This window comes from Hyperolius riggenbachi, chromosome 8 (assembly GCF_040937935.1).
Source record: "Hyperolius riggenbachi isolate aHypRig1 chromosome 8, aHypRig1.pri, whole genome shotgun sequence".
NCBI classification, from domain to species: domain Eukaryota; kingdom Metazoa; phylum Chordata; class Amphibia; order Anura; family Hyperoliidae; genus Hyperolius; species Hyperolius riggenbachi.
The window spans coordinates 225850719-225878036 of NC_090653.1; the positions used below are offsets into that span (position 1 = coordinate 225850719).

Below are 27318 nucleotides of genomic sequence, written 5' to 3' on the forward strand. Positions count from 1 at the left end.
TGCCTAATTTCTTTTTTACAATTTTTATTGCACTCCTTATAATTGCTTAGTGCAGCCTCTGTCCCCTCCTGTTTTAAGACCTTATAGGCATTCTTTTTCCTCTTCATTTTATCTTTAACCTTTCTATTCATCCATAGAGGCCTTTTTTTATTCCTAGACATTTTGTTTCCATATGGGATATACATACTACAGTATTGATTGAGTATAAGTTTAAAAGCTTGCCATTTCCCTTCAGTGTCTTCCCCTTGTAGTACATTATCCCAGTTCACCAAACTTAGTGCCTGCCTAATTTGAGTGAACTTTGCTTTTCTAAAGTTCATAGTTTTAGTGGTCCCGCTGCCCCGTGGCCTATCAGTCACCAGCTCAAACGTTATCATGTTGTGATCACTATTTCCCAAATGTTCTTGAACCTGCACATTTGATACATTATCTGGTCTATTAGAAATGATCAGATCCAGTAACGCATTCCCCCTAGTTGGTTCAGTTACCATTTGAGTCAAGTAATTGTCCTGTAGTGCTGCCAGAAATCTGCTGCTTTTACCAGAATGGGTAGCCTCAATACTCCAGTCAATGTCTGGAAAGTTGAAGTCGCCCATAATTATGACCTCATTTTTACCTGCAGCTTTTTCAATCTGCTGTAGTAATCGCAGTTCTGCAGCTTCATTAATAAGAGGTGGCCTGTAGCATACCCCAATAAGCAATTGGCAACTTTTATTTCCACCATGAATATTTACCCAAACGGACTCCACATCTTCGCAATCTTCCTCCATCTCATCGTTGAGGACAGCTGTAAGAGAATTCTTAACAAAGAGACAAACCCCTCCACCTTTTTTCCCTGTTCTATCCCTCCTAAACACATTGTATCCTTTTAAATTAGCTATCCAGTCATGGCTTTCATCCATCCATGTCTCAGTTATTCCCACAATGTCATAGCCTTTGTCATTCAGAATGAACTCTAGTTCGTCTATTTTATTTGCAAGGCTCCGAGCATTGGTTACCATGCACTTTATATTTTTACCACCACATTTACCAATTTTGTTTACATGAAATTGGCTACTTGAATTTTTACCAACCTCCTTAATCTTTACACCCTTATCCGCCGGCTGTTCCCTGATGCTCCTTTCTCTACATGCTTTATTGTGGAGCGTGCACATCGTATTCCTGTCACTACCAAACTGCCTGGAAACCGCCCGCACCCTTTTATTTTCAAAATGCTCAACTTTCAGGACCGAGACACCATTCTCAAGGAAGCAAGAAAGATGGAGGAAATCCGCTATGAAAACTCTACTCTTATGTTTATTCCCAACCTGGCCACGGAAACTCAGCGCAAGCGAAAGCTGTTTGATACAGTGAAGTCACGACTGCGCTACAAGGGCCTTCAATACGCTATGCTGTTCCCGGCAAAGCTTCGTGTGACGCACAACGTAAAGGCACACTTTTTTTTTACTGCGTCAGAAGCTTCAGACTGGCTTGACGAGCTGAGAGACTAAAGGAGGATGGTAAGACTGTCTTTATATCTCCTTTCCTCGTTGCCCAGAGACTGTTCGATATTCTGGCAACTTGTTTCCATATCAGTCAATATTTATGTGACAGCGCTCCTCTTCAGATCTACAAGATAAAACACAAATAAAATCGCACATAGTGCATTACTGCAGTTTCAAATAAAGTTCACACGGCCCCAAACGTGCATAGGTGATATAAGTGTGCTCCACTCGTGATAGACAATAACCCCTCCACACCAGCAGCTCACCAGATGGACACCACCTCACAATCCAGGTGGGTCTAGCGCTTAGCCTTAGAGCGACAAACTTCAAAATCACAGCCTCCACACTGCCTTTGTTCACAATTGGATCAATCCACTTTTAATACACAGTTCCACTTGTAAAAAATAAATAAAAACATACATAGCGTAACACAGTTTTGCTAATCAAAAGGCCTGCGCAGTTTCAGCACACTCACGTAAGTATGATGGAAAAGGGCATCTCGGGCATCACAGCCCAACAGTATCTTTCCCCTGCTCGCGGTACCGGCGTCCCGATTCTCCGCTCCCCGTAGCTCCTATTTCTTCAACGTGCGCGTCTCTTTCCTGCTGCCCAGTGACAACATCAATGCCGAGTTCCGAGCATACTATGAAAAGTTATATACCTCTGTTATCTCTAAAACATCATTAGATATAGAGGAATATCTCTTAAACATACACCTCCCTAAACTATCCGCCGAGGACACAGACTTATTGGAGGCAGACATTGACCTTCAGGAGATCTGTCAGGCCATTTCCTCCCTGAAACCTAGAAAGACCCCAGGATTAGACGGAATCCCCTCTGAGTTTTATGTGAAGTATAGCAAACAACTGGCCCCTAAACTCCTATCCTTATTTAAAGAAGTCTTAAAGGAGGGGGGAGTTTCACCTACGTCTGAAGCCTTAATCACAGTTATCCCTAAAAAAGATAGGGACCCATCTCTGTGCTCGTCGTATCGACCCATCTCTCTCCTAAATGTAGATAGTAAAATCCTAGCTAAAATCCTGGCCATCCGCTTAAACACTGTAATTACATCAATAGTTCATAAAGACCAATCAGGATTCATCCCTGGAAAGGGATGCGACATTAACTTGAGAAGGTTGTTGACGAATATATCCACTCGACACATCAATAGTGGCTCTAGGGTCATTGCATCGCTTGATGCAGAAAAAGCATTTGATAATGTCGAGTGGATATATTTGGAGGAGGTCCTTAAGAAATTTGAGGTAGGCCCAAAGTTCATTACTTATATTAAAGCCTTATACTCAGCCCCCAAGGCCAGGGTTCGGACGGGGAATAGAATCTCCCCTTTTTTCAGTCTGGGTCGTGGCACCCGGCAGGGGTGTCCGCTGTCACCTGCACTTTTTGCATTGGCAGTGGAGCCCCTGGCGGCGATCCTTCGCTCTTCAACTGAGGTGTCTGGATTCAAAATAGCAGGCCTAGAGGAAAAGTCTCCTTGTATGCGGACAATCTGCTATTATATTTAGCTGACCCGCACACATCCCTACCTGCAGCTCTATCCATAATCCAGGAATTTGGGAAATACTCTGGACTAGTGATTAATTGGCATAAGTCGCTATTACTGCCCCTAGATTCTTATCTCCCCCCATCACCGCAATCACACCCCATTCAGGTAGTTTCTACAATTCGGTATCTCGGCATTGATGTCTCTGCTACTGAGTCAGACTACTCTAAGTTGAACTTGACCCCCCTTCTGACCATTATTAAGGGGAAGTTAAGAGCATGGGCAACACTCCCTCTAACCTTAATTGGGCGTAGTAATCTATTCAAAATGTGCGTGCTCCCTAAACTATTATATATCTTCCGGAACACACCTGTGTTGATTTCTAATCACATTTTTTCTGAATTGGATAAGCTTGTTGGGTCATTTGTGTGGGGTTCTTCCTCTCCCCGTATTGCTTTAAACAGCTTACAGCTTCCTGTGGACAGGGGTGGCATTGTACTTCCTAAACTTAAATTTTATTATTGGTCGGCCGTTCTTACTATTATATATTGGTGGTTTGCTCAATCTGAATATAACCCAGCCACAGTGCTATTCTGCTATTCAGGGTTCCTTTAACGCCCCCTCCAGCCTTCCTTTCCGAGGCCCCAAAGCCCTCCCCACATTAACTACCTCTATGAAAACCACTGCAGCTATATGGGAAACTGTGGGCAAATACCTTTCTCATATAGGGCAATGGTCCCCTCACACTCCGCTTTGGAACAATATTAAGCTACGGGATTTTGCCTCTGTTCCTGATCCCTGTATATGGGCAAATAAGGGTATACTTAACCTCCTTGCCGGTCTAAAAAATCCGGCAAGGAGGCAGCGGCGCACATTTTTTTAATTTTTTTTTTTTTTAAATCATGTAGCGAGCCAAGGGCTCGCTACATGATAGCCGCTAAGCGGCGGCATCCCCCCACCCACTCCGATCGCCTTCGGCGATCAGAGTATGCAGGGAATCCCGTTGAGAACGGGATTTCCTGCAGGGCTTCCCCGGTCGCCATGGCGACGGGGCGGGATGACGTCACCGACGTCATGGACGTCGGGACGTCATAGGGAATCCCGATCCGCCCCTCAACGCTGCCTGGCACTGATTGGCCAGGCAGCGCAGGGCTCTGGGGCGGGGGGGGAGCGACTCGGCGCGGCGGATTGCGGCGGATCGGCGGCGAGCGGCGGCGATCGGAAGTTACAAGCAGCTAGCAAAGTGCTAGCTGCTTGTAACAAAAAAAAAATTATGCAAATCGGCCCAGCGGGGCCTGAGATATCCTCCTGCGCAGGTTACCCCGAGCTGAGCTCGGGATAACCGGCAAGGAGGTTAAGCTACGAGATATCACTGAGAATAACACCATTCGCCAATTTAATGATCTTAAACAGTCGTTTAATCTACCGAATTCGATGCTATTCCGATATCTTCAGCTACGCCACACCTTTCAAACCCAGTTCAAGACGGCCGAATTTTTAGTGCAATTCCACCCCTTGGAAGATCTTCTTTCGAACTCTGGACTGACTGGGGTGACCTCTCAGATATACACCACACTTTTTAGCGAGGAAGCTACCCGGAGCACAAAACTCCTGCTTACACTTACACAAAAAGAATGGGATGACGCTCTGGCCCATATTATAACTACTCCAATAGCTGCACGACATAAACTGACCTCGCTCAAGTTCTTGTATAGAACTTACTTCACCCCTTATAAACTCTCTAAGATGAAACAAGGTGAATCTGGGAAGTACTGGAGATGCCAGGAAGATAGGGCTGATTTTATGGCAGGTCAATATTCCGGACCTTACACAAAAAGAATGGGATGACGCTCTGGCCCATATTATAACTACTCCAATAGCTGCACGACAAACTGACCTCGCTCAAGTTCTTGTATAGAACTTACTTCACCCCTTATAAACTCTCTAAGATAAAACAAGGTGAATCTGGGAAGTGCTGGAGATGCCAGGAAGATAGGGCTGATTTTATACGTGTTCTGGAACTGTTCTAGAATACAAGAGTTTTGGGCCGCTGTCCATGATATGCTTTCTGTAATATTCAACGGGGTAATACCCTACACTACTAAGGCCCTACTCCTTGGCGTCTTTGGTGATATTGCTCTTTCTGACAAGAAACTATACCTGGCCCGGTTAGTGCTTATGTATTCAAGGAGAGCAATTGCTCTACAGTGGAAAAAACAATCTCCACCCTCACTATCGGGTCTTAAAAAAGAGATTAACCTGGATGTCCCTATATATAAGTCTGTTTATGAGGCTAGGAAATCTACCAAAAAGTTCTATAAAATATGGAAATGTTGGCTGAAACTCTGCAATTTGGATTTGTAACCGCTATGTATAATGTTGGATGTAATCCTTAACCTGAATAATGTATCGGTGTATCCTATATATTCTACCTGGAAGAGTGGGAGGGGGCCGGGAACGGGAGAAGCCTGTTGGGGTTGTTATGTTCTTTTTCATGTTAAAAAAAACAATAAAAAAAGTTTTACACAAAAAAAAAATATTTAGCCAGTGTTGCCATTCAGCATTAGATAAATCTAAAACAGAAAACAACTAGCTTTTCATGTGCAGGTCTTTTCATCCTGTTGTCTTCCCAGGTTTACGCAGCTATATTCAGTTTGTCCAACTGATGGCCTTTCAAGATTATATTTGTGACTTCAGGCCACCTCCGCTCTGTGGAATCTGCAGTTCTTGCAAGTATTTAGAACACTTGTTTTTCAAAATGTTCAATAAAGTTTATTACTGTCATATCAGATCTTCACATATAGAAGCTAGTCTTAGGGCCCATTCACACTAGAGCGTTTTGCTGCAATTTCAGCAAAATGCTCAAACGCTAGCGCTTTTTTAAAGCGCTAGCGTAATGAAACCCTATGGGCCCGTTCTTGGGCGATTTGCGCTAAAAATCGCCACAAATCACCCAAAAACGGGCAAACCGGGAAACGCAAACGTGTCGCCTGCATCATTTTCAGACGATTTCCCGGCGATCGCGTTTCAGTGCTATAGAAGTGCTAAACGCGATCGCGGCAAAATTGCCACAGTGTTCAGTGATTTTTCCGCTTGAAATCGTGGAAAAATTCACTCCTGCAAAACGCCAGCGTTTTGTAAGTGTGAATGGGGCCTTAGAGCCAGTTCACACTGCACAGATCAAAAACAGATCCATCAAATGAATCAGTTTTTATTTGAACATCGTTTTTTTCATCCCCAACTTCCTGTTCCGTTAGTGAACGATCAATGCAATGCATCCGTGAATCTGGATTTATTGCAGCCTCCCCAAACTTGCGCTCCATTTAGCAGAACAGAGCCTACTGATTAAGGCCCAGTGCGCACCAAAAACTTCTAGCAGATCCGCAAAACGCTAGAGGTTTTTGAAGCAGATTTCAGAACGATTCTAGGCATGTTTAGAGACGTTTTCTAAACATGCCTAGCGTTTTTTGGAGCGTTTTTGTGTAGCGATTACTATTGTTACAGTAAAAGCGGGTACTGAACAGCTTCTGTAACAAACGCATGGATAACCGCTCTGAACTAGCTTTTTCAGAGCAGTTTTCCACTTTCCTATACTTTAACATTGAGGCAGAAACGCCTCAGAAATCTAAAAAAATTTGCTGCCCCCGAGTTTGCGTTTGTGGAAAAAACGAGCCGCTCTGGTGTGCACCATCCCCACCATAGGATCGGTCACATCCGTTAGGCTCCTGATCGTTTTTATGCCAGTGTGAGGGCCCTTTCACACAGACTGCGTTTCGCTTTGTTGTTTTTGAAAAGGCTTGTGATTTTCCAACTGCATACAGTAAAGTTACAATTGGAATTGTGGGAATGCAGTCATACTAAATGCGTTTCTCATTTTCTAAAAAGGCAATCATAGTTGTGCTGCATTTTTGTTGCGTTTCAATTGAGGCCATGGTGAAAATCGTAAAACACTAAATTAATTTTAATTCCGTTTTGCTGATTTACTAAACCTACCGCGCGCACACAGCATGGGTTATTAGTGCTATGTGTGGTTCTGCACTCTTAAAGAGAACCTGAACTGAAAATTAAAAGTCAAAATAAACAAACACGTCATACTTACCTCCTGTGTAGTCTATTCATCAATCTTTCTCCTCTCCTGAGTCCCATTTGTCCACTGTGACCATTGGAATCCACTGTCGTCCATTGTAAAAATGGCCATTACCGCATAACCGCTTCCTGGTCAGCACACTGTTAAACTGTAATATCGCCCACTTGAGCCATAGGGAACATGGACATTACCTTGCACATTCAGTTGTAACTGACAGCTGATGTATAACTGACAGCAACTGGTATATTTCAGTTGACAAAATATTGTGGATCACTGTAAGAAAAAAATCTGAGCTTCTGAGGGCCCATTTCCACTATCGCGAATTCGCATGCAGTTTTCGCATGCAAATTCGCATAGCAATACAAGTGAATGGGACTGTTTCCACTTGTCAGGATTCCTTTGCGTTTTTCTGTGCAGAAAAAATTCGCATGGCAGAGCCATCAGAATTCGCATATCGCATACCGCTATGCGAATCACATACAATGTATTTAATAGGAAATTTGCATGAGGTTTGGATATGCGAATTTTCATGCAAATTCACATGGAAAAGCACATCAGCACTGCCATGGTTAAATTCGCATACATTGTCATCCATGCGAATTCGCATGAAAATTCGCAGACCCGCATGCGAAATTCGCATCCGCATGCAAATTTTTACTGCAGCGATTCGCACCGCACAAGTGGAAATGCAGCCTGAGAGGAACTGACAGCGAGGTTAGTATGTAATATTTATTTGCAGCTACATCATGTGTTTATTTTAAATTTTGCTCAGTTCAGGTTCCCTTTAACTACTTGCCAACTGGCTAACACCAATGGGCGTGGCCACGGCGGCAGCCCCAGAACCGCCTAATGTTGATTGGCGTCAAGTCCTGGGGCTCTGATTTGCAGATCGCGCGCAGATCTTCTGCTCGGGGGGCGGACCTCCGCCCCCTCTTCAGTCTCCGAGCGACGATTGGCGCTCGGGAGGCTGTTAGTACAGCGCTGCGATCAGCAGGGGGACAGCCTATGTCAGCAGGGGGGAAGCCTATGACAACCGATAGCCTGATTGGCTGGATGCAGGGAGAAACACACAAAAAAAAAAAATTATTTTATTTATAAAGTGCAGATAATTTTTTAATAAAAAAAAACCACAACAACTTGGGGTCGATCAGACCCCACCAACAGAGAGCTCTGTTGGGGGGGGGGGGGGGAAATCACTCGTGTGCTGTGTTGTGCGGTCTTGCAGCTTGGCCTTAAAGCTGCAGTGGCCATTTTAGTTAAAATGTGCCTGGTCTTTAGGGGGGTTTACCACCGTGGTCCTCAAGTGGTTAAGTAACGCTCGATGCTTCAAACTGCCACACGATGCGTTCATAGCCTGACCGCGGTATTCTCACTAGCGTAGCCACTACGTTAATTAAAGGTAATGTCTAGGTTTCCCTATTGCCTCTTTCACAATAATGTTGAAAAACTGAAGTTTTTTCACAATGTACAGTTATGAAACCAAATAAATTAGGTCAGTTTTACAGCAGTTAGTGTAAAAGAAGCTTTAAAGAGTACCTGAGGGGTGTACCTGAGTACCCGATTAGGTAGCATTGATTTTTTATTATTATTTGTCCCCACCTGGGGTTCTTTTTAAGGTGGCTACACACCATACAATACAAAGATCCAATTTTAAACCAATTTGATAACTACAATCAGTTGTACCGAAAAATAAAAAGGTGTTTTTTGTTTTTCATTAGTTCAAGAAATTTGATCGAATTTCCCATTTTTATTAAATAAAAGATCGGGCGTGTTGGATTTTTCTGGTCAATTTATATGAAAATTGAATGGTGTAGGATGGATTGACAATTTCTTGATGTACAGAGCCAAACGTTTTTTTCTGACTTTTCAATCATTTTTATCATAAAGGATGAAAAATTGAACATGTGTGCGGTACATTGGTGAGATTTTTGAAAAATTACAGGCAGAAAAATTGATAGTGATTCTTGAATTTTGTAATCCTTAGGCCCCGGTCACACTTGCGTTTTTGTAAAAAACGGAACGGATGTCCGGACCGCACCGGCTGCGTACGGTTCCTATCCGGATCCGTTCCGTTTGCATCCGTTTTCCATGCGGTATGAACACGGTTGCGGTCCAGATCCGTTTACAGAGATAACAACCTATATAAATACCTGGGGTCTGGGAGGTCAGCAGAAGCTCTGGGGTCATTGTTGGAGACAGGTGGACGTGTGGAGACCATCCGTGGATACAGAGACTGCAGTTGGGACCATAGATCCAGTCATTTTTTACTTGTATTACCTGGGAATTCTCTCCTTCCTGTTGTTCACCTACTAATATGTGGGGAGAAGGTAGAACGGGGTAGAACGTCCGTTTTTTATAGCCAGTGTGTTGTGCGCTCTCCGTTTCTCATTGGTTTGTATTGGACGGATGCAACAGTCAGGCTCCGCTCCGGATACGTCTGCCGGAGGAGCCGGACCAAAAAATAGCGCACGTTGGATCTTACGCCGGAGTCCGGATCCGGTCCGCATGTGAACGGACGCATAGACTTTCATTGCTATGCCGTGCGTCCGTTCCATCCGTTCTGCATGCGGTCCGGCTCCGGTACGGCGATTCTGGACGGCGAACGCCAATGTGAACCGGGCCTTATGGGAGGCTATATTGTGCAGTTACCTGGCAGCAAAGAACCGCATGACATTGTGTCTGGTACTCACCTCAGCACTGCCCATTTTCAGTGTTAGAATCCATCTGCTGGGTGTAAGGGAGCAGCTGACAGGCAGCGAACTCCCCTGCCTTAGCCTCTCATGCGAAAAAGGCCTAAGTGATGAGTGAGAGTAAGTGAAAGTGTGTGTGTGACAAGGATTAGAATACTTTCCCTCTCTAAAGGTGGCCACACACCATACCATTTTGAATTTTTAAATATCTGTTCAATTCAGGAATAGCAATCAATTTTTCTGACTGATTGTGACACTTCAGAAATCTGACCAATGTACCACATACCTATGTTAAATTTTTCCTCAATTATGAGAAAAATGATAGGAAACTGGAAAAAATTGCTTTGATATATATATTAATAAATTGACAATCTAACACACCATTCAATTCTCATAAAAACTGGTTTTTACCCGTCTATGCTGTGAAGATACGAGAAGTGCAGCACCTGAAACTACGGATACTGGAAGCCTGTGCTAGCATTTCTCCTGCGGTGTTATCAGTGTATGAAGAGTGGGAGAAGAGGGTTGCATTGACAATCCAACACAATGGGCAGCACATTGAACACATTTTATAAGTGGTCAGAAACTTGTAAATAACTCATGAAAGAATAAAGTTACGTTAAAACCAAGCACACCATTGTTTTTCTTGTGAAATTCCCAATAAGTTTGATGTGTCACATGACCATCTTCCTATTGAAAAAACAAAAGTTGGATTCAAAATGGCTGCCATGGTCATCACCCATCTTGAAAAGTTTCCCCCCCTCACATATACTAATGTGCCACAAACAGGAAGTTAATATCACCAACCATTCCCATTTTATTAAGGTGTATCCATATAAATGGCCCACCCTGTATTATGTTAATCTGTCCGTTTATTGGCTTTGATGTTTGGCTAGGCTTTCTATTGCATATTATGTATATGCCTATTATTCTTTGTTATGTGTACCATGTTTACACTTTACAACAACATTTCCTTTGTATTGACTTGCAATGTTTAATAAAAGATTTGAAACTAAAACTAGGTGTGAGTGAACCTTGGGTTTAATAAACACTCATACAAAACATTCATATAAATCGTTGCATACCGACAGGCACATTGGTGTTTTTTGTTTTCTTTACAAACTTGCAGGAATGGAGTTTTGACAGTAAACTGAACTGCTACAAATGAAAATGGAACCTGTCTCAGAATAAAACTAGTGAAGCAGTCAATACAATTCCACTACTCATTTTAGCCCTGCTTTAAAGGAAACCTAAGCCAAAGGGGGGAAAAAAGGGTTTCACTTACCTGGGGCTTCTACCAGCCCCCTGCATCCGCCCTGTGCCCGCAAAGTCAATCAATGATCCTCTGCCCCCTCCCCCCCCCCCGTTGTGGCTAGGGTTTTGTTTTGCCGCGACTGGCCACTGCGCGGCCACCTCCCCCCCTCCCGATGTGGCTAGGGTTTAGTTTTGCCGCGCCTGGCCACTGCGCGCCACCTCGTTCTCACGCCCGACGCTAGGGGCGTCTTGTACAGGCAACTTTCTCCTACTGTGCCTGTGCATGATGGCTCCCGGCGACAGGACCGTGAACGAGAAAGCACGCAGCTAGGGCCTCACAGGCACAGTGGCCATCGACTGGCCAGGGGCAAAACGAAACAGCCACAGCGGGTACCAGAGGATCGGTCAATGACTTCATGGGCATAGGGCAGCTGCAGGGGGCTGGTAGAAGCCTTAGATAAGTGAAACTCTCCCCCCCCCCCCCTTCAGTTTAGGTTCCCTTTAAAGAGAACCTGAAGTGAAAGTAATATGGAGGAGACCACCCTTCCTTTCTAACAATGCAAGTGGCCTGACTTCTGTGCTGATGTTCTGCCTCTAATACTGTAAAGGGAACCTGAGCAGAGTACCTACAAATAAATATTACATATTTACCTCACCTTTTCCTATCATGCAACCAGTAGGAGGTAGTCAGAAAGGAAGTGGGAGGGCGCAGCAGCAAATCTTGCATTGTGTGGACAGATCAGCTGACAGCACCCAACTTCTCACTCTAATTTTCCTGTTCCAGTGTGCAAAAAAAGAAACCTATAACCCTTCACAGTTTGTGCAGGAGAAGCTCCCACTCTGTTGACACTAAACTAACAGCCTGCCACCTCAGTAAACCTGAGACCAATGAGAGGAAAGGATTTTTCCTTACCTGGGGATTTCTCCAGTCCTCTGTAGTGCATCTGCTACCTCTGTGTCTGCCTGGTCCCTTTCCTTGCGCTGCTGTGAAATCCACAATTCACCTGGGGTGTGGACTACTTCACATGCACTGTTCCGGGCTGCGTGCCTCCGCCATTGTGCTCCCGTGACGTGGAGCATTCTATGCAAGCATTTGCAGTCTTAAACTGCGCATGTGCAAACCGCTCCTGCCTATGGGAGTTCATGGTTAGGACCGTGCATGCACAGTAGTCCACAACTGAGCCGAGTCACAGACTTAACGGGCATGACAGCGGCGCAAATGAGGGGACCGGGTAGACAGCAAGGGTGCAAAGGGACTACAGAGGGCAGGAAGAAGGCCCAGGGAAAAGGGACAGCTATATAAACTAGCCAGAGATTATAAATCTCTAACACTTAAAAAAAAATCCAAATGATGGCTAACAATGGTGTCGTCTAGATTTTTCACTTTCAATGAAAAAGTTGCACTTAAAACCTTTATGAGGAGGCCACGCCTCCTGCCCTAGTGCTCATTCTTCAAAAACTAACAATACTTTGGCAACTCCAAAGAGTTTGGCACTTTTCATTTTTCTGTAACAGCCTGTAACTAAAAGCAGATGCAGAGAAGAAGCATCAATTGTCATGAATCTAAAAACATAAAAAAGTTTTAAAGCAAAACTAAAGCAAAAAAACAAACCAAAATCCCCCAAAACTTGTGATATGATGAACTGTATTGTATAGTACAGATAACGAATAGAACATAAGTAGCAACAAAGTTTATTTTTTTTCAGTTATATAGCTTTTTTTTTTTTTTTTTTTTAATAACTTTGCGTCATGCTGTCACAGTTGCAGATTTTAATGACCCATTGAATTTTCCTGCAGTATAACCTTATCTCAAGCTGTATCTCACTGTTTCTTTGCAGTTTGATAAGTGCTTCAGAAAACAGGACTGTATTAGCTCAGAAAAGCTCTTTTGCATAGATAACTGCATTTTTTTTTAACTCTTCCTGTACTGGAAAACAATATGACATTCTTTTCTTTGCTACTTATGTTCTATTAAAATACCCCTTCAAGAATTATAAACATACAGTATCCTGAAATTAAATACTTTTTAAAATCTTGAAACTATGTTTACTTATGGAACACAGAAAACATACAGTATGGCTAAACAAATACAATGTAAATGAAGATCTACATTCATACACACTTTTTCTAAACATGTAAAAGTTCCTATATGAAAGTAAATGAATGATTTAAGATGGCAATAACATGGATGTTGTTATCCATAAAATAAGTTATTTAAAATTGCAATTTAAGGCACTTTTCAAATATATACATTCATACTTCTATTTTTACCAGCTTTAAAAAATAAAATAAAATAAAAAACCGGTGTGAATGGAATATCAAGTTAAAAAAAAAAGTTGTTTTTTTTTCAGACAGATGTACAGTAAAATGTTACGTATACAATAAAGGTGATTTTCTATTAAACAGTGGAAATCTGTTTTTGTTTGTGACTCCTTGATATAGTAACGAGGGCCTATTCCCTCATCTCTTGTGGTTTAACATGAAGGAAAAGCAGCGGATAAAGAATTCCATCTGCAGCACCACCTGCTGGTTTAACATGGAGTTGAAACCTAGCCACAACGAGTCCCCTGATAGCAGAACTAAATTATCAATGCAATATTCAAAATTGTAAAAAGAAATAAATGGAAGTATGATTCCAGGGAATGTTCTAGAGGCGTTTCACACTAAATTGGGCAGAACAAGGGCGTAGTGTGCAGCACTCTCGCCTTGCAGCGCTGGGTCCCAGGCCTATGGTATGGATTCGATTATGAGCTTCTCTGAGGGACTATATACTCTGCAGCGGAAGTTGTGCTATATATAAGTTGTGTATATATATATATATTTATACTAAATTATAATTGTGTCAACTGAGCATATCATCGCAACGTGATGCAATCATATTCCTATTGGGTCTGTGCAGTGCAGAGGGTTCTGACGCAGTGCATACCGAGCATTAACCGATTAACACATGCTTTTACTGTGGCAGTGAGGCATAATTGTACTGTATGGGTCACTGTATAGTCACGCTACAGGTTTAACTCGCTGTCCGACTTTTCAGCAGTTACATTCTGATAACATTACAAAGCAACCTAAACAGTGTGTAAGGGCCCTAAATCTTATGTTTGGAAAATGTAGTAGGTTAAAGCTTCTATTGGATTTTTATTGCTGTCTTGTGTTCCTCTCCAGAAAGGAAGTGGGTATCAAACGTTGATTGTGAAAAAAAAAAAAAGAAAGGAAGTGGGAAAATCCAAGAGCAACAGAGAAAGCAACAAATAAAACTCTTTTTTTTTGCATAATGCAGGAGTTCTAATGCCCACTTGGGTACAGGTCCCAGGGACAGGGAGTGAAAATCTCTACATTGAGAACACTGACAGCAACAAATTCATTTGAATATTACATGAATACTATTTTGTGATGTTTACATTGCTGCTAGCCACATGATTAAAAACAAAATTTTAAAAAAATCCAGGAACTTGGCTTTAAAATAAGCAAACACTGACCCACTCATTTTATAATAAAATTCCACATCGTATTATATTTGTACTGCTGCACTCTAGAGCACTGAGTCAGCAAAGTACACTATTAGTACAAAATGACAAATGGAGAGTATAAATCATGTGACCTGGAACACGGGGCTCGGCATTATAGGTCAAAGATCTCCTAAGAGATCGGTGTAGATAAAGGAACAGAACATTAAAGTTTGTAGGAACTGTCCAATGTTCAGGAATCTACAGTATGCTGTCAGAAAGTGCCTCCCCTAAAGCTTCTTAGTGAACAGACATAATGTCAATTAAATTGGCATTTGTTGGAAAAAAATGTAGGTTCCTTTTCCATGGGAGGCTGAATGGTACGCTTGTCCGGCAGTTCAGCCTCTCGCCTGCCTGGCACAAATGCCTTTCAGCTGGAATTACATGCAACCAGAGGGCAGCATTTGTAACGTCAAGTGTGTCATTGTTTGACAGCAAAAGACCGCAACAAGAGGATGCATGTAAGGGGAAACGTTCTCTCTCCCTCACATGCAGACAGGAGCCGCTGACAGGCGGTGAATTCACTGCCTTCAGCCTTTCCGTGTGAAAGGGGCCTAAATGTGGAGGGATGTGATCCATTTAGACATCTTCATCAAAAGAAAATGCATCAGCCTAATGTATAAAGAAAAGTTTAAACAAGTTACAGTGCAGAGAGGTGAGCTTCTTGTGATTCTAACTAGCCCTAAATTTGGCATCCCCTTATGAGTTATGATCCATCGTCAAAGAAGGAGAGAGATGTGTGCTAGAGTTTAAAGGACAACTGAAGTGAGAGGTATATGGAGGCTGCCATATGCATTTCCTTTTAAGAAATACTAGTTCCCTGGCGATCCTCCTGAGACTCTGCCTCCAATACTTTTAGCCATGGACCCTGAACAAGCATGCAACAGATCAGGTGTTTCTGACATTATTATAAAACCTAAAAAGATTAGCTTCAAACTTGTTTCTGGTGTTACATTAAGTTACTGCTGCAGCCAAATAGATCAGCAGGGCTGCCAGGTAACTGGTGTTGCCAAAAAAAAGGAAATCACTATGGCAGCCTCCATTTACCTCTCACTTCAGTAGTCCTTAAAGGACAACTGAAGAGGGAGGTATATGGAGGCTGCCATATTTATTTTCTTTTAAATAATACAGGTTGTCTGGCAGTCCTATTGATCTATTTGGCTGCAGTAGTGTCTGGATTACACCAGAAACAAGCATGCAGCTAATCTTGTCAGATCTGACAATAATGACAAACACCTGATCGGCTGTATGCTTGTTCAGGGGCTATGGCTAAATTATTAGAGGCAGAGAATGAGCAGGATAGCCAGGCAACTGGTATTGCTTAAAAGGAAATATGGCAGCCTCCATATACCTTTCACTTCAGTAGTCCTTAAAGGCTAGGTTCCCATTCTAGCTGGACTCCAACGGCCAGCTGGAGCCGTCCGTTTCAATAGTCCATTTGTGGTCTGGGCAGAGGAGTTTCCTTTATAGGCTATATGGGAGAAACAGCTGCTCTTCAGGAAAAATTGAGGACAGCACAAAGGTGAATTCTACTTAAAGCAGCAGATCTAAAGGATATGTTGCAGACCCACAAGTGTGATTGGATCCAATTTATAAAATAGGATCTGTTCATGGTCCGTTTTTCATTGCGGGGGGGGGAACCAAACAAAAAAAACTTTAATGTCGGTTTTCTGTGGGAGCCAAGCCTTCCATGGTGCTGCAGGAGTCGAGGGTCTCTCCGTGTTTATCCTCTGAAAGAGTCCCAAACAAAAGTAGCAGCTCCACTATATCTGTAGACCCCATTTACATGTGCGGCAGTGATATGTATACAACATGTTTTCTGTTAACAACTGATGCAGTCCTGTGTTGCTGGATGATCTGTGACCTCTATGAAGGCCTCCTCAGCAGACGAGTGACAGACTGGTCAGACGTGGTGATCCCTGGGGCAGCCCAGTGCATGGAATGTGGCTTTTCTGTGGAGAGAAAACATTACAGGCCTCTATTACAAACCACTCATAATCTAGTGCAGGAATACCAGCCAAACAAAGGCAGACTTGTATTTATGTAATTAAGCTGGTTCCTCTCTCTGGTCACATATCTGAGATTTCCAGCCTTTACTCTGAATTTAAGTAATTACAAACAGTAAACCGTGCCATTAACCTGAAATCTATGCATGAAAAACACTTTTTCAATTACTTTAATCAGCATTTTATTTTTATTTTTTTTTGAACACGCATTTCCTTTTGTCTGAGTAACTCGAAAAATGAATACTATGCAAAGACTTTTTCCATTTCGTTTATTTCAGTAATTCAACTTAAAAATTGAAGCTAATATAGCACAGTCCCCGATATCCAGGCATCAGAGTGGATTGCCTGATGCCGGACACCTGTGCTTGCCAGTTGCTTGAACAACCAGCCGAAATAGTGCAAACCTCCCCCCTTAAATACTAACCGAGCCTCCAGCGATATGTAGCAACCTTCCTGAACCTCCTTGCAGGTTTTGAGTGGCTTTCCGGCTTCTCCAGAGCACAGAAGCTGGAGTGTCAGCTGACCCACAGCATCGGGTCAGGTGACACTCCAGATTCCCCAGTGCGTGGAAGCCGGAGTGTCAGCTGACACGCTGGCTTCTGTACACCGACAGCAGAAGCTGCTAGGAGCCCGCGAGGAGGTACAGGGAGGCTCGGTTAGTATTTTACTGCCTGCCAGCACCCCAAAAAAGCCCCCACAAAGGGGTCCCAGTTATCCCTCAGGCATGCCAGTTAGTTGAGACTTCCTGTTGCCTGATGACTGGGGACTCTACTGTATATGAAATAGACTTACTACATGCAAAGCAAAATATTTCAAGCCTTTGTTATTTTGATGATTACGGCTTACAGCTTATGAGAATCCCAAAATCTAAATCTAAATAAAGGTTTCCTACTGCATATAATAGTTGTACCTTTTAAGTTAAATTACTGAAATAAATTGACTTTAGCACCATATTCTAATTGTTCTAGTTTCACCTGTAGTTGCTGTGGTATATTTGTCCAAAACAGTATATTAGTGCGTAGATGATATACATTGTATGATACTAAATCACTTGTGTTTAGCACTTACCAATTGACTTTAGGCCTGGAAGTGCGGGTTTTAGACTTTGTAGTTCTGGTCCGGTTTGTTTTGGAAGATTCTTGCGAGCCTTCCCGGCCTTCCAGCCTCTGTGTAAGAGCCAGCTTTTGTTGGATAGCCATTCGCAGCAGTGTATTCAAAGTCTTTTTCTCATCCTCCGCTGCAACAAGCTGACGCTGCATGTCCTCCAGCTGATTCACGTACTGATCACATCTGCAAAGTCATAAGGAGATTATCTTAGGCTCTGCTATGGATAGTGTGTGATCAATAAAACACAGAAAACTACATTTTCATGTCATGAGAAAAGTATGGAAGTTGCTATTGTTGATCCGTCTTACTCCAAACCTTTAAACTTACCCATGGAACACTTCTTTAGACAAATTTATAATTTGTTATCGCTAGAATTAGACAGTGAGCCTCTCACTGTCTAATCCCCTAACCCCCTTTGTCTTCCTCATCTAGCGTCTCAGGGCTGGGACCAAACTAGGAGCATTCTACAGCACTCCACGGTTATCGGAAAAGTGTTACACCAATGGATCCCTCTTGGGGTGGTCCCACAAGCATCTATGCGATAGCAAAACGCTGCTTGTAACAGTTTGGGAGCGATCACATCAGTTGCGTGGTCAAATCACCATCCCTCCGAGATAAAATGTTGGCATTTGTGTAATTTAGCAAATCGCGGCGCTTTGCGATTGCCTTAGAACACCCACAGTGGGTCCCTGCTCTCAACTATATATGCATTTGTACATGTATTGATGAATCCTAAAAAAATTGGATTTTGTGCAGGACTACAGAAGAGATCTGCACTATAAAAGGAAATCTGGCTACCTATGATGAGGGTGGTGGTGGATCTGGGGGGGGCACGATTTTTGCTACCCATGGGTGAATCTGGCTATCTATACTGGTTTCACACTTTGGAATCTCTGCCTCTGGAGGACCTTGTCCCGGCACTGATCTCACCCTTTGGCAAATGCCAGTCAGTGGTTTTAATATTGCTGCTGATCAGTGATTCATCACAATTACGTACGCCTTTATCCCTTCTTGTGGGCCAATATGTTACGTATCATACTCTTACCTGCTTGCGAACATAGAGCGCATGGATGAAAATGTAGCTGCATCCTCCTTCAGGGCCTTTAACTCATGTCTCAGCTTCAGCATGGTCTCTGACACCATGGTCTTCTCATTCTCATATTTACTCTTCAGGTTAGACATGGCAACCTCCGCAGTCTGTACAGAAATAGGACACAAGAGAGCTTCAGTATAATGCAGCCTCAATCATTATAGGTTAGCTTTCAGCCACAGCAACCAACAGAGATTATAACTCTCAATAACAGCCAACTATATATCATGCTAATACTGGACTAGACCTGCTGAGAACAGGTTGCCAAAGCTAAATGCTACACAATTTGAAAATAATGTGAAAAAAGTGTGTAGAAGGCTGCCAATGTGGTCTCGTACTGTAAATATGATTACCAAATATGGCAAAAGGCTTACCCCCAAATGCAGCAGGGCCCAGATAGGCTGTCATTCACAAGGCAGCTTAGTACATGTGACTAGATCCAGCCTCCTTCACCAGTAATTGCCCAATACCTCTGAGTATAGGCAATGAGGAAGAATGGTGAAGGAAACCTGGGACTTCACCTACCAGCTTTTATACTTACCTAGGCAGGCCCATAGGCTCTATCGCCGTCCCCCCCCCCCCCCCCCCCCCGTATTTTTCTCACTCACAGCCAGTCGTGCTTCACTGCACAAGCATGGCCTTGCTCATCAATTGGTTCATTGAATAAGCTGCCATTCTGCAGTGGCTGTAGAACAGCTCCGCAATAATATAAGCACAAAATATGAAGGTAGCTAGCACCTTTCATACAAACTGCTGTAGTGTTTTGTTTGCACTGTTAAGCTTTGATGTGCTAGGCTTCCTTCGTATGAGCAGGTGCAAGTGGTGAATTCTCTACCAGTCAGCTGCTCATGTGGACCTTCTGGGAGCTTTTTCACACACTTGGCATCAGCAGTGGGGAAGCATCCATCCCATGGCATATGTGTGTGGTTACTAACACTGCTAGTCGGATGGATTACATTGCAGATGAAAGGCACTTAAAGGCCAATAGAGAAGAGGCAGGACTGCACAGCGAATGCAGTTTAGACACCCATCTGAAAGAGGCCTGAGACTAAAGCCTTGTACACATGGTAGACTGTTCTTGGTTGTGGCAGGTAGTCTGGGCATGCTCTGCTGAGAATTTAACATGTATATAGCCCTCCCCAGTGTGTCACCGAGAGATCCGGGGAGAGTGCCAAGTCATGGCAAATTAGATCAGTACAGCTGCTTGTAAGCAGTGGTTGGCCACACGTACACCTGGTGAAATCGCTGGCTTTTTACAAGGTTTTGCCAAACGACCAGCCATGGTGTATGGTTGGTATTAGGTTGATATTGTGTAGCAGAACACTAATGGAACCATCGGGTCTCGTCTATAGCTGGTGCTCACCCTTCCATCTTATTAATATCTCACTACATAGACTAAAGGTGCGTACACACATGCGACTATAGTCGTTTGAAACGATCGTTCCCTGATCGTTTCAAACGACGATCGTTAAAAAAAAAGCAGCCAACGACCATTAAGTCTAACGACGGACGAGCTAGATCGTTAAAAACGAACGATCTAGCTTGGCGGATTTTTTCCAACGACGATCGTTTGCAAAAGTAGTACATCGTCGGAAACGATCGTTCGTACTAGGCTTGACATGCGCATTCCATTATTTCTCCATGGAACTTTTCATTTTTAAGCGCATGCGCAATAGTTGCTTTACGTGATGTAACATTTGTTCTAACGATCTGATCGTTACCTTTTAAAACTAAGTTTACTTAGGTCGTTCTTTCGTCAATTAAAAGATTGTTCGTCGGTCACAACGAACGATCGTTGTCGCATGTGTGTACGTAGCTTAAGGACCTGTTTCCACTACATGCAGATTGGATGCATAATGGATGCAGAAAAACTGACTCCAATGAATGCCTATGGGTCTGTTTCCATTAACCACTTGCCGACCGCACGCTTATACCGTGCGTCGGCAAAGTGGCAGCTGCAGGACCAGCGACGCAGTACTGCGTCGCCAGCTGCAGGCTGATTAATCAGGAAGCAGCCGCTCGTGCGAGCGGCTGCTTCCTGTCAAATCACGGCGGGGGGCTCCGTGAATAGCCTGCGGGCCGCCGATGGCGGCTCGCAGGCTAAATGTAAACACAAGCGGAAATAATCCGCTTTGTTTACATTTGTACGGCGCTGCTGCGCAGCAGCGCCGTAAGGCAGATCGGCGATCCCCGGCCAATCAGCGGCCGGGGATCGCCGCCATGTGACAGGGGACGTCCCGTCACTGGCTGCACAGGACGGATAGCGTCCTGTGCAGCCCAGATCTCCCGGGGGAGCAGGTAGGAGAGGGAGGGGGGAGAATGTCGCCGTGGAGGGGGGCTTTGAGGTGCCCCCCCCGCAACATGCCTGCAGGTAGGAGCGATCAGACCCCCCCTGCACATCATCCCCCTAGTGGGGAAAAAAGGGGGGCGATCTGATCGCTCTGTGTGGCCGCGGATCTGTGCTGGGGGCTGCAGAGCCCACCCAGCACAGATCCAAACAAACAGCGCTGGTCCTTAAGGGGGGGTAAAGGGTGGGTCCTCAAGTGGTTAAACGTGATATTTCTGATGCAGATTTTTCCCATAAGCGTTCATTGGAGTCAGTTTTTCTGCATCCAGTCTGCGTGTAGTGGAAACAGGCCCCTAACTCACAAACCTCCAGATTGCTTAGCCCCAGCAATTGGTCACACAGATAGTACATGTGACTGGAGGGGAAGAGTACTACACGCACAAACAGGAAGTGTGACGGATCCAGGGGTACCAGCAGTGCTGATAACAGAGCAATGAAGATGAGTGTATATCCCACTTAAAGCTTCATGGTTCTTGGCTGTGCAGTGGGGGGACCTGTGGCAATGTAAATATTTTCTATATAGTTTTACACTATATCAGTTGCTTTCAGTTGTAAATGAAAAGGACAGTTGATGTGCAAGGTAAAGTCCATGTTTCTCTATGGCCTCTCACTATACGCTGAAAAACTGAAGATTGTTCACAATGCACTACTATGGAGAATAATAAAAAAAAAAAAAAAAAACGCATTAAAACACATTAAGTGTAAATAGGCCCCTAGGCTCACCTTAAATTGTTTTTTAAAAGTTTACTAAATTATTTAAATTGTTCACCTAATAATGAAAGCCAGACCGCAATACAAAGAAAAAAAAAGTTACTTTTTTTTTTTTTTCCTTCTGGCTAAATCAGGACGACAATCTACAAGGAAGCTTTTGAAATAAAACAAATGCTTGCTAAAGGTTACCCACATATACAATGTATTGCAGCAGACATGCACGTCTCCAAAGGGATGCCAATGTTATACATTTATCAGCCTATGTACACTTGGCAACATCATCTTGGCTAGAAGCTGCATCTACAAAGGCCAGCAGGGGGAAGCAGAAGCCTTTAAATGGAACCTAAACCGAGAGGCCTCTCAAGCTCACTCCAACCTGAATTATCGCAAATTCTTTGTTTTAAGAAAGCAAACTTTTGTTTTTCTTAACATCTTAGGCTCCCTGCACACTGCAAATCCGTTTTCCGATTCCGATTCCGATTCCGTTTCCGATTTTCCTTGAATACATTCAACAGAAAAACGGATCAAAAAACGCAGCATGCAGTTAAGATTAAAAATCGGAATCGGAATCGGATGTAAAAACAGATTAAAAATCTGAATCTGAATCTGATTTGCTTGCAGTGTGCAAGAGGCCTTAGTAAGGAGGCTTTTAGGACCATTGTAGTCCCTTACACACTCCAATGAGTTCTGGGTTACCATGAGCTTGCTTGTTAGTCTGTGCCTCTCTGTGTTACAAGCCCTACTGCATAGAGCCAAATTAATCCATGCCATGCACTGATGAGGATCAAACAATCCTAAACAGTCTGTATGCATGTTAGATTATTATGGCTCTGTACAAATTAACAAGCTGACACATCATTGCATTCCAGCGGTTCTAGAGGCGTGTTTAGCTTCCAAGGGTACAATGGTTAATTTGCATATATTCAGCAGTGTTGCACTGGGAGACATCTCAAGCTCACTCCAACCTGAATTATCGCAAATACTTTCTGTTTTAAGAAAGCAAACTTGTTTTTCTAAACTGAGAGGGATATGGATTTTTCCTTTTAAAATAATACCAGTTGCCTGACTCTCCTACTGATCCTGTGTCTCTAATACTTTCAGCCACAGCCCCTGAACAAGCATGCAGATCAGGTGCTCTGACTGAAGTCAGACTGGATTAGCTGCATGCTTGTATCAGGTGTGTGATTCAGCCTCTACTGCAGCTAAAGAGATCAGCAGGACTGCCAGGCAACTGGTATTGTTTAAAAGGAAACACCCATATCCCTTTCAGTTTAGGTTCCCTTTAACTGAGCTCTGCAGAGCATTAATAATGGAAAGATAAGGCATGCTAGCCATAGACATGCTAACAGTACACATGCAGCTTAGGATGCATACAGGATCTAATACCACCAGCTGCAACATGGAAATGCTTGAACCGATGTTTAGATCTTGGGCTCCTTTAAAATCAAGAAGAAAAAAAAAGTAGCATTAGAATTGAAGTCAAGGCAAAACTTTTTACTCTGTGTTTTGGATAGAATCGGGAATGTGAAAAATCTCTGCCAGACAGTATTTATGTTTTTGCATCAGATGGGATTGAGGCGCAAGAGGAAGCTAAAATGATGGGACTTAGAGAGACACTGAAGCGAAAAAAAATATGATATAGTGAATTGGTTGTGTACTATGAATAATTACTAGAAGATTAGCAGCAAAGAAAATATTCTCATACTTTTATTTTCAGGTATACAGTGTTTTTTCTAACATTGCATCATTCTATAATATGTGCAGATTACACAACACTCAGCATTCAAAATGAGTCTTTCAGAGCAGTCTGTGAAGTAATGACCTCTCCTCTGGCAGAGAAAAAGTAAACAGTTCACTTACAGTTGAGATAAAAGTCAAATAACAGCCCTCTCCAGACTAACTTAGTCGGAGAGCTTAAAGCGGAATATAACCCTGCATTTCAACTTTGCTCTAAAACATTTACAGCATATTATATGCAAAAAGCATTTTTTTTTTACTAGACCAGCATTGGAAGGGTTAAACACAGAGGTTTTAGGTTCCGTGCAGACGTTCAGATAGTTACATTCTATTTAGTTATATGTATATATTTAGAAATGTTAGGGCTGGTTCAGACGGACGTCTGCGTAGCGTTGCGTCTGGGGGCGTTGCGGCGGCTGCGCGGTCAGGCTTTCAGTAGCCTTCGGTCGCGTCGTGATGCGGTTTTTTTCCCCGTAGAGGAACATTAGCCGTCGCGGTTGGCCGCTCCCTGGAAGCTACATGTTGCTTCCAGGGGCAGCCCGACATTTGTCTAAACAAAAAGTATCTAACTCAAGTTCGGATGCGTCTGCAAAAATCTCCAGGGACTTTAAAGCCCTGTGTAACCCTTCCAATGCTGGTCTAGTAAAAAAAAAAAATGCTGGTTGCATATAATATACTGTAAATAATGTTTTAGAGCAAAGTTGAAATGCAGGGTTATATTCCTAGTCCAAAACCTGTCGCTTCTGTCAGATTTCTACTACCTACTGCAAGTGGCAGCAACAGAGGAGGAAAATAATTTATGGCTCATTTTACTCTGGAAATAATATACTTATTTGTATATGTTTGCACATATTTTAAATTTTACAATACTTCGCCATAGTGCCCCTTTAAGAGAGAGGGACTATCTTACATCTCTCACAAAAAACCCCAAACCCTGATGGGAGTCTCAGGCCACGTTCATGGTAGCCGCCATGTTCCCTGTGACTGCAAGAAAGCAACGTATTGTGAAAACCGTACACTGCGTTACATTGCATGCAGTCGATAAACATGCTTTAATGCAACAGTTAAGGCACATTTTTCAGTATAACACTGCGATACCATGCTGCACTGTTGTACCGCAACGGACCTGTCACACTGTGTACGTACGGCACACAGGTGGTGCATTGCAGTGAGCCTCGTTACACAGTAGCCATTATGCCGCAACATAAAATCCATACTCATCCTGGTAAAAAGGATATCTTTCCCTTATCTTTTGTAAAAAGGGATATCTGCTCAAGTAAAAAAATACTGTAAGAAAATACTGATATTAGCCATTTTCCCTCACTATAGCCATAACTTGTAGCTGTAAACAAAACTGGAGGAGGGTAGAATGTATGTGAAGTATGAAGCACTGCTTATCTTCAACAGTGTTCTCCCCAGAATTTTTTTCCAGCCGGGTGGCATGAAATAGTAGCCGGGTGGCATAAAAAAGTAGCCGGGTGGGGCGAGTTGAAAATGCAGGGCAACTGTGCTTACAGCATAGGAGGAGGTGAGCCGATGACAGCCGGGTGGTCACCAAATCTAGCCAGGTGGAGCACCCGGCTAAAAGAGCCTGGGGAGAACACTGTTCAATGCTAACCACTTTAGCCTAAGCTACAGTATATCTACGTCCTCTGTGACCTCATATAAGCCACAAGGACGTAACTATACATTTTGTCACTGAAACACAGCTGTGCATGATTGGGCATTGCTCCTGTGCACAAATCCGGCACTATCTGCTGCAGCACTAATTGGTGAAAGGGAATATATGTTCCCAAAGCCAAAAAGATTGATTTTTACCATTAAAAATACTAAACCATCATTTCAAAATCAAATATCCTCAAACAATCTATAATTTGTTAAAAATGATATAAATAGCCATGTTTAAAATGTGATAAAACGTATCTACAGACGCGCTTTTTATTTTTAATCTGGAATTGGTAAAACTGAGAAATGTGTTTGTTGTACAAGTACACAACCACTTTAAATAAAATCTGGAGTTGGGAATAAGGAGGCCACCATCTTTATTCCCTATAATGAAAAGATAGCATGGATCTTTAGCTTTTAGAACTGTGACTCAGAAATCACAACTGGAGCTGCAAGGTTATAAATCAGCGTATGATCACATTTGCCTGGAGCTATTGTACCTCAAACATTCTGGCTTTGTGGTTTTAAGTCATCCCCACACACGAGCAAGACTTCTACCATCTGCATTCATTCACCAGACATACTGCTCTGGTCATACATTCTGATCCATCCAAGGGGGGCTTTTGCCCTGAATTCCCAGTTAGGCATTTGAGAGGATGAGGGTTACTGAATAGGGCTTTAAATTATTGTACCTACTGAAAAACAACAAAAAACATGCAATCTGAAATGGTGAGTGCTTGAGCCTATGACAGGGCAAGTAGATTCAGACTTTAAACTACTTATGCTATTAAAAGTAATGAGCTTATAATGAACCAGTCAGAGTTCACAAAGTCTGTGAGGAACGGACACAGTTTAAATGAAGATGCCACAAGGTGTCTGCAGATGCCTGGCTTGTGTTTTCTTGTGGTAATCTGGTAAGACAGCAGGAAACCGCTTAGGCAGGAAACACACCTAGATTCGTACACATTTTGCAGCACACGACAAAATGTGCACTGACCATTACAGACACTGCTAGGAAATCGTACGTCATTCCCATTTTACCCACAATTTAGCGCAACTTTCTGCTTTTTGTCCGCACGATGCATGCATTCATAATTACAAATTATTGGTCCACTAGTAGACCCAAGCCCGTTTAAAAACAGGCTCTAGGTCTTTTTTTACCGCCGCCACCAGTCACTGCGCAACTGCCCGCCCACCTCGCTCCCTGGTCCCTCCAGCTGTCCGTTACTGCGCACATGCGCAGTAACAAAACAACAGGGACGCTGCATAACTGCTGGACTCAGCGAGCGACACAAGCTCATTATTATATAGGATATCTGAGAATTTTCAAAACAAAGGAAAATCATGTGCATGAAAAAAGTAATCAGAAACGGGAACGCAGAAGAATGTAAACCTGGGAATTGCATGTAAAAAGCACAGGGTCTAGTGTTCCGTAAATTAGCTACAGGCTCAGTCAGCAAGAGAGTGTATTGCTCTGACAGGCGAGGTTATATAGTGTTCAACTCACAGAATTATGGCCATCACATACCTCTGATGTCCGAGATGCACAACCAATGAAGGAATGGAGCAACTCACCATCAAAATTAACCAGGGGGCTTCCAGATGAGAGTCAAAAATGATTGTGTAGCGATCCCTATTGTTAAAGAGAACCCGAGGTGTGTTTAAAGAATGTTATCTGCATACAGAGGCTGGTTCTGCCTATACAGCCCAGCCTCTGTTGCTATTCCAAACCCCACTAAGGTCCCCCTGCACTCTGCAATCCCTCATAAATCACAGCCATGCTGTGAGGCTGTGTTTACATCTGTAGTGTCAGTCTCAGCTGCTCCCCCGCCTCCTGCATAGCTCCGGTCCCTGCCCCCGTCCCTTCCCTCCAATCAGCAGGGAGGGAAGGGATGCAGGAAGGGACTGGAGTTCTGCAGGAGGCGGGGAGAGCAGCAGACTGACACTATAGAGATAAACACAGCCAGCTCTGACAAGCTGTTTGTCAGCAGCGTGGCTGTGATTTATGAGGGATTGCAGAGTGCAGGGGGACCTTAGGGGGGGATTGGGATAGCAACAGAGGCTGGGCTGTATAGGCAGATCCAGCCTCTGTATGCAGATAATATTCTTCAAACCCACCTCGGGTTCTCTTTA

General features: G+C 43.3%; 1 protein-coding gene across 1 annotated transcript in view; it reads right to left on the reverse strand.

The window, feature by feature from the left end:
• Positions 1-11108: 11108 nt before the first annotated feature.
• LOC137527605 (protein bicaudal D homolog 2-like) overlaps positions 11109-27318 on the reverse strand; it is a 95557-nt gene continuing 79347 nt past the window's right edge. Inside the window, exons 7-9 of the mRNA XM_068248232.1 lie at positions 18681-18832; positions 17597-17818; positions 11109-16474 (exon numbers count right to left, since the gene is read on the reverse strand). Of these exons, the coding sequence (XP_068104333.1) occupies position 16474; positions 17597-17818; positions 18681-18832 (375 nt within the window). The 3' untranslated portion in view covers positions 11109-16473. The remainder of the gene's footprint in view (positions 16475-17596; positions 17819-18680; positions 18833-27318) is intronic.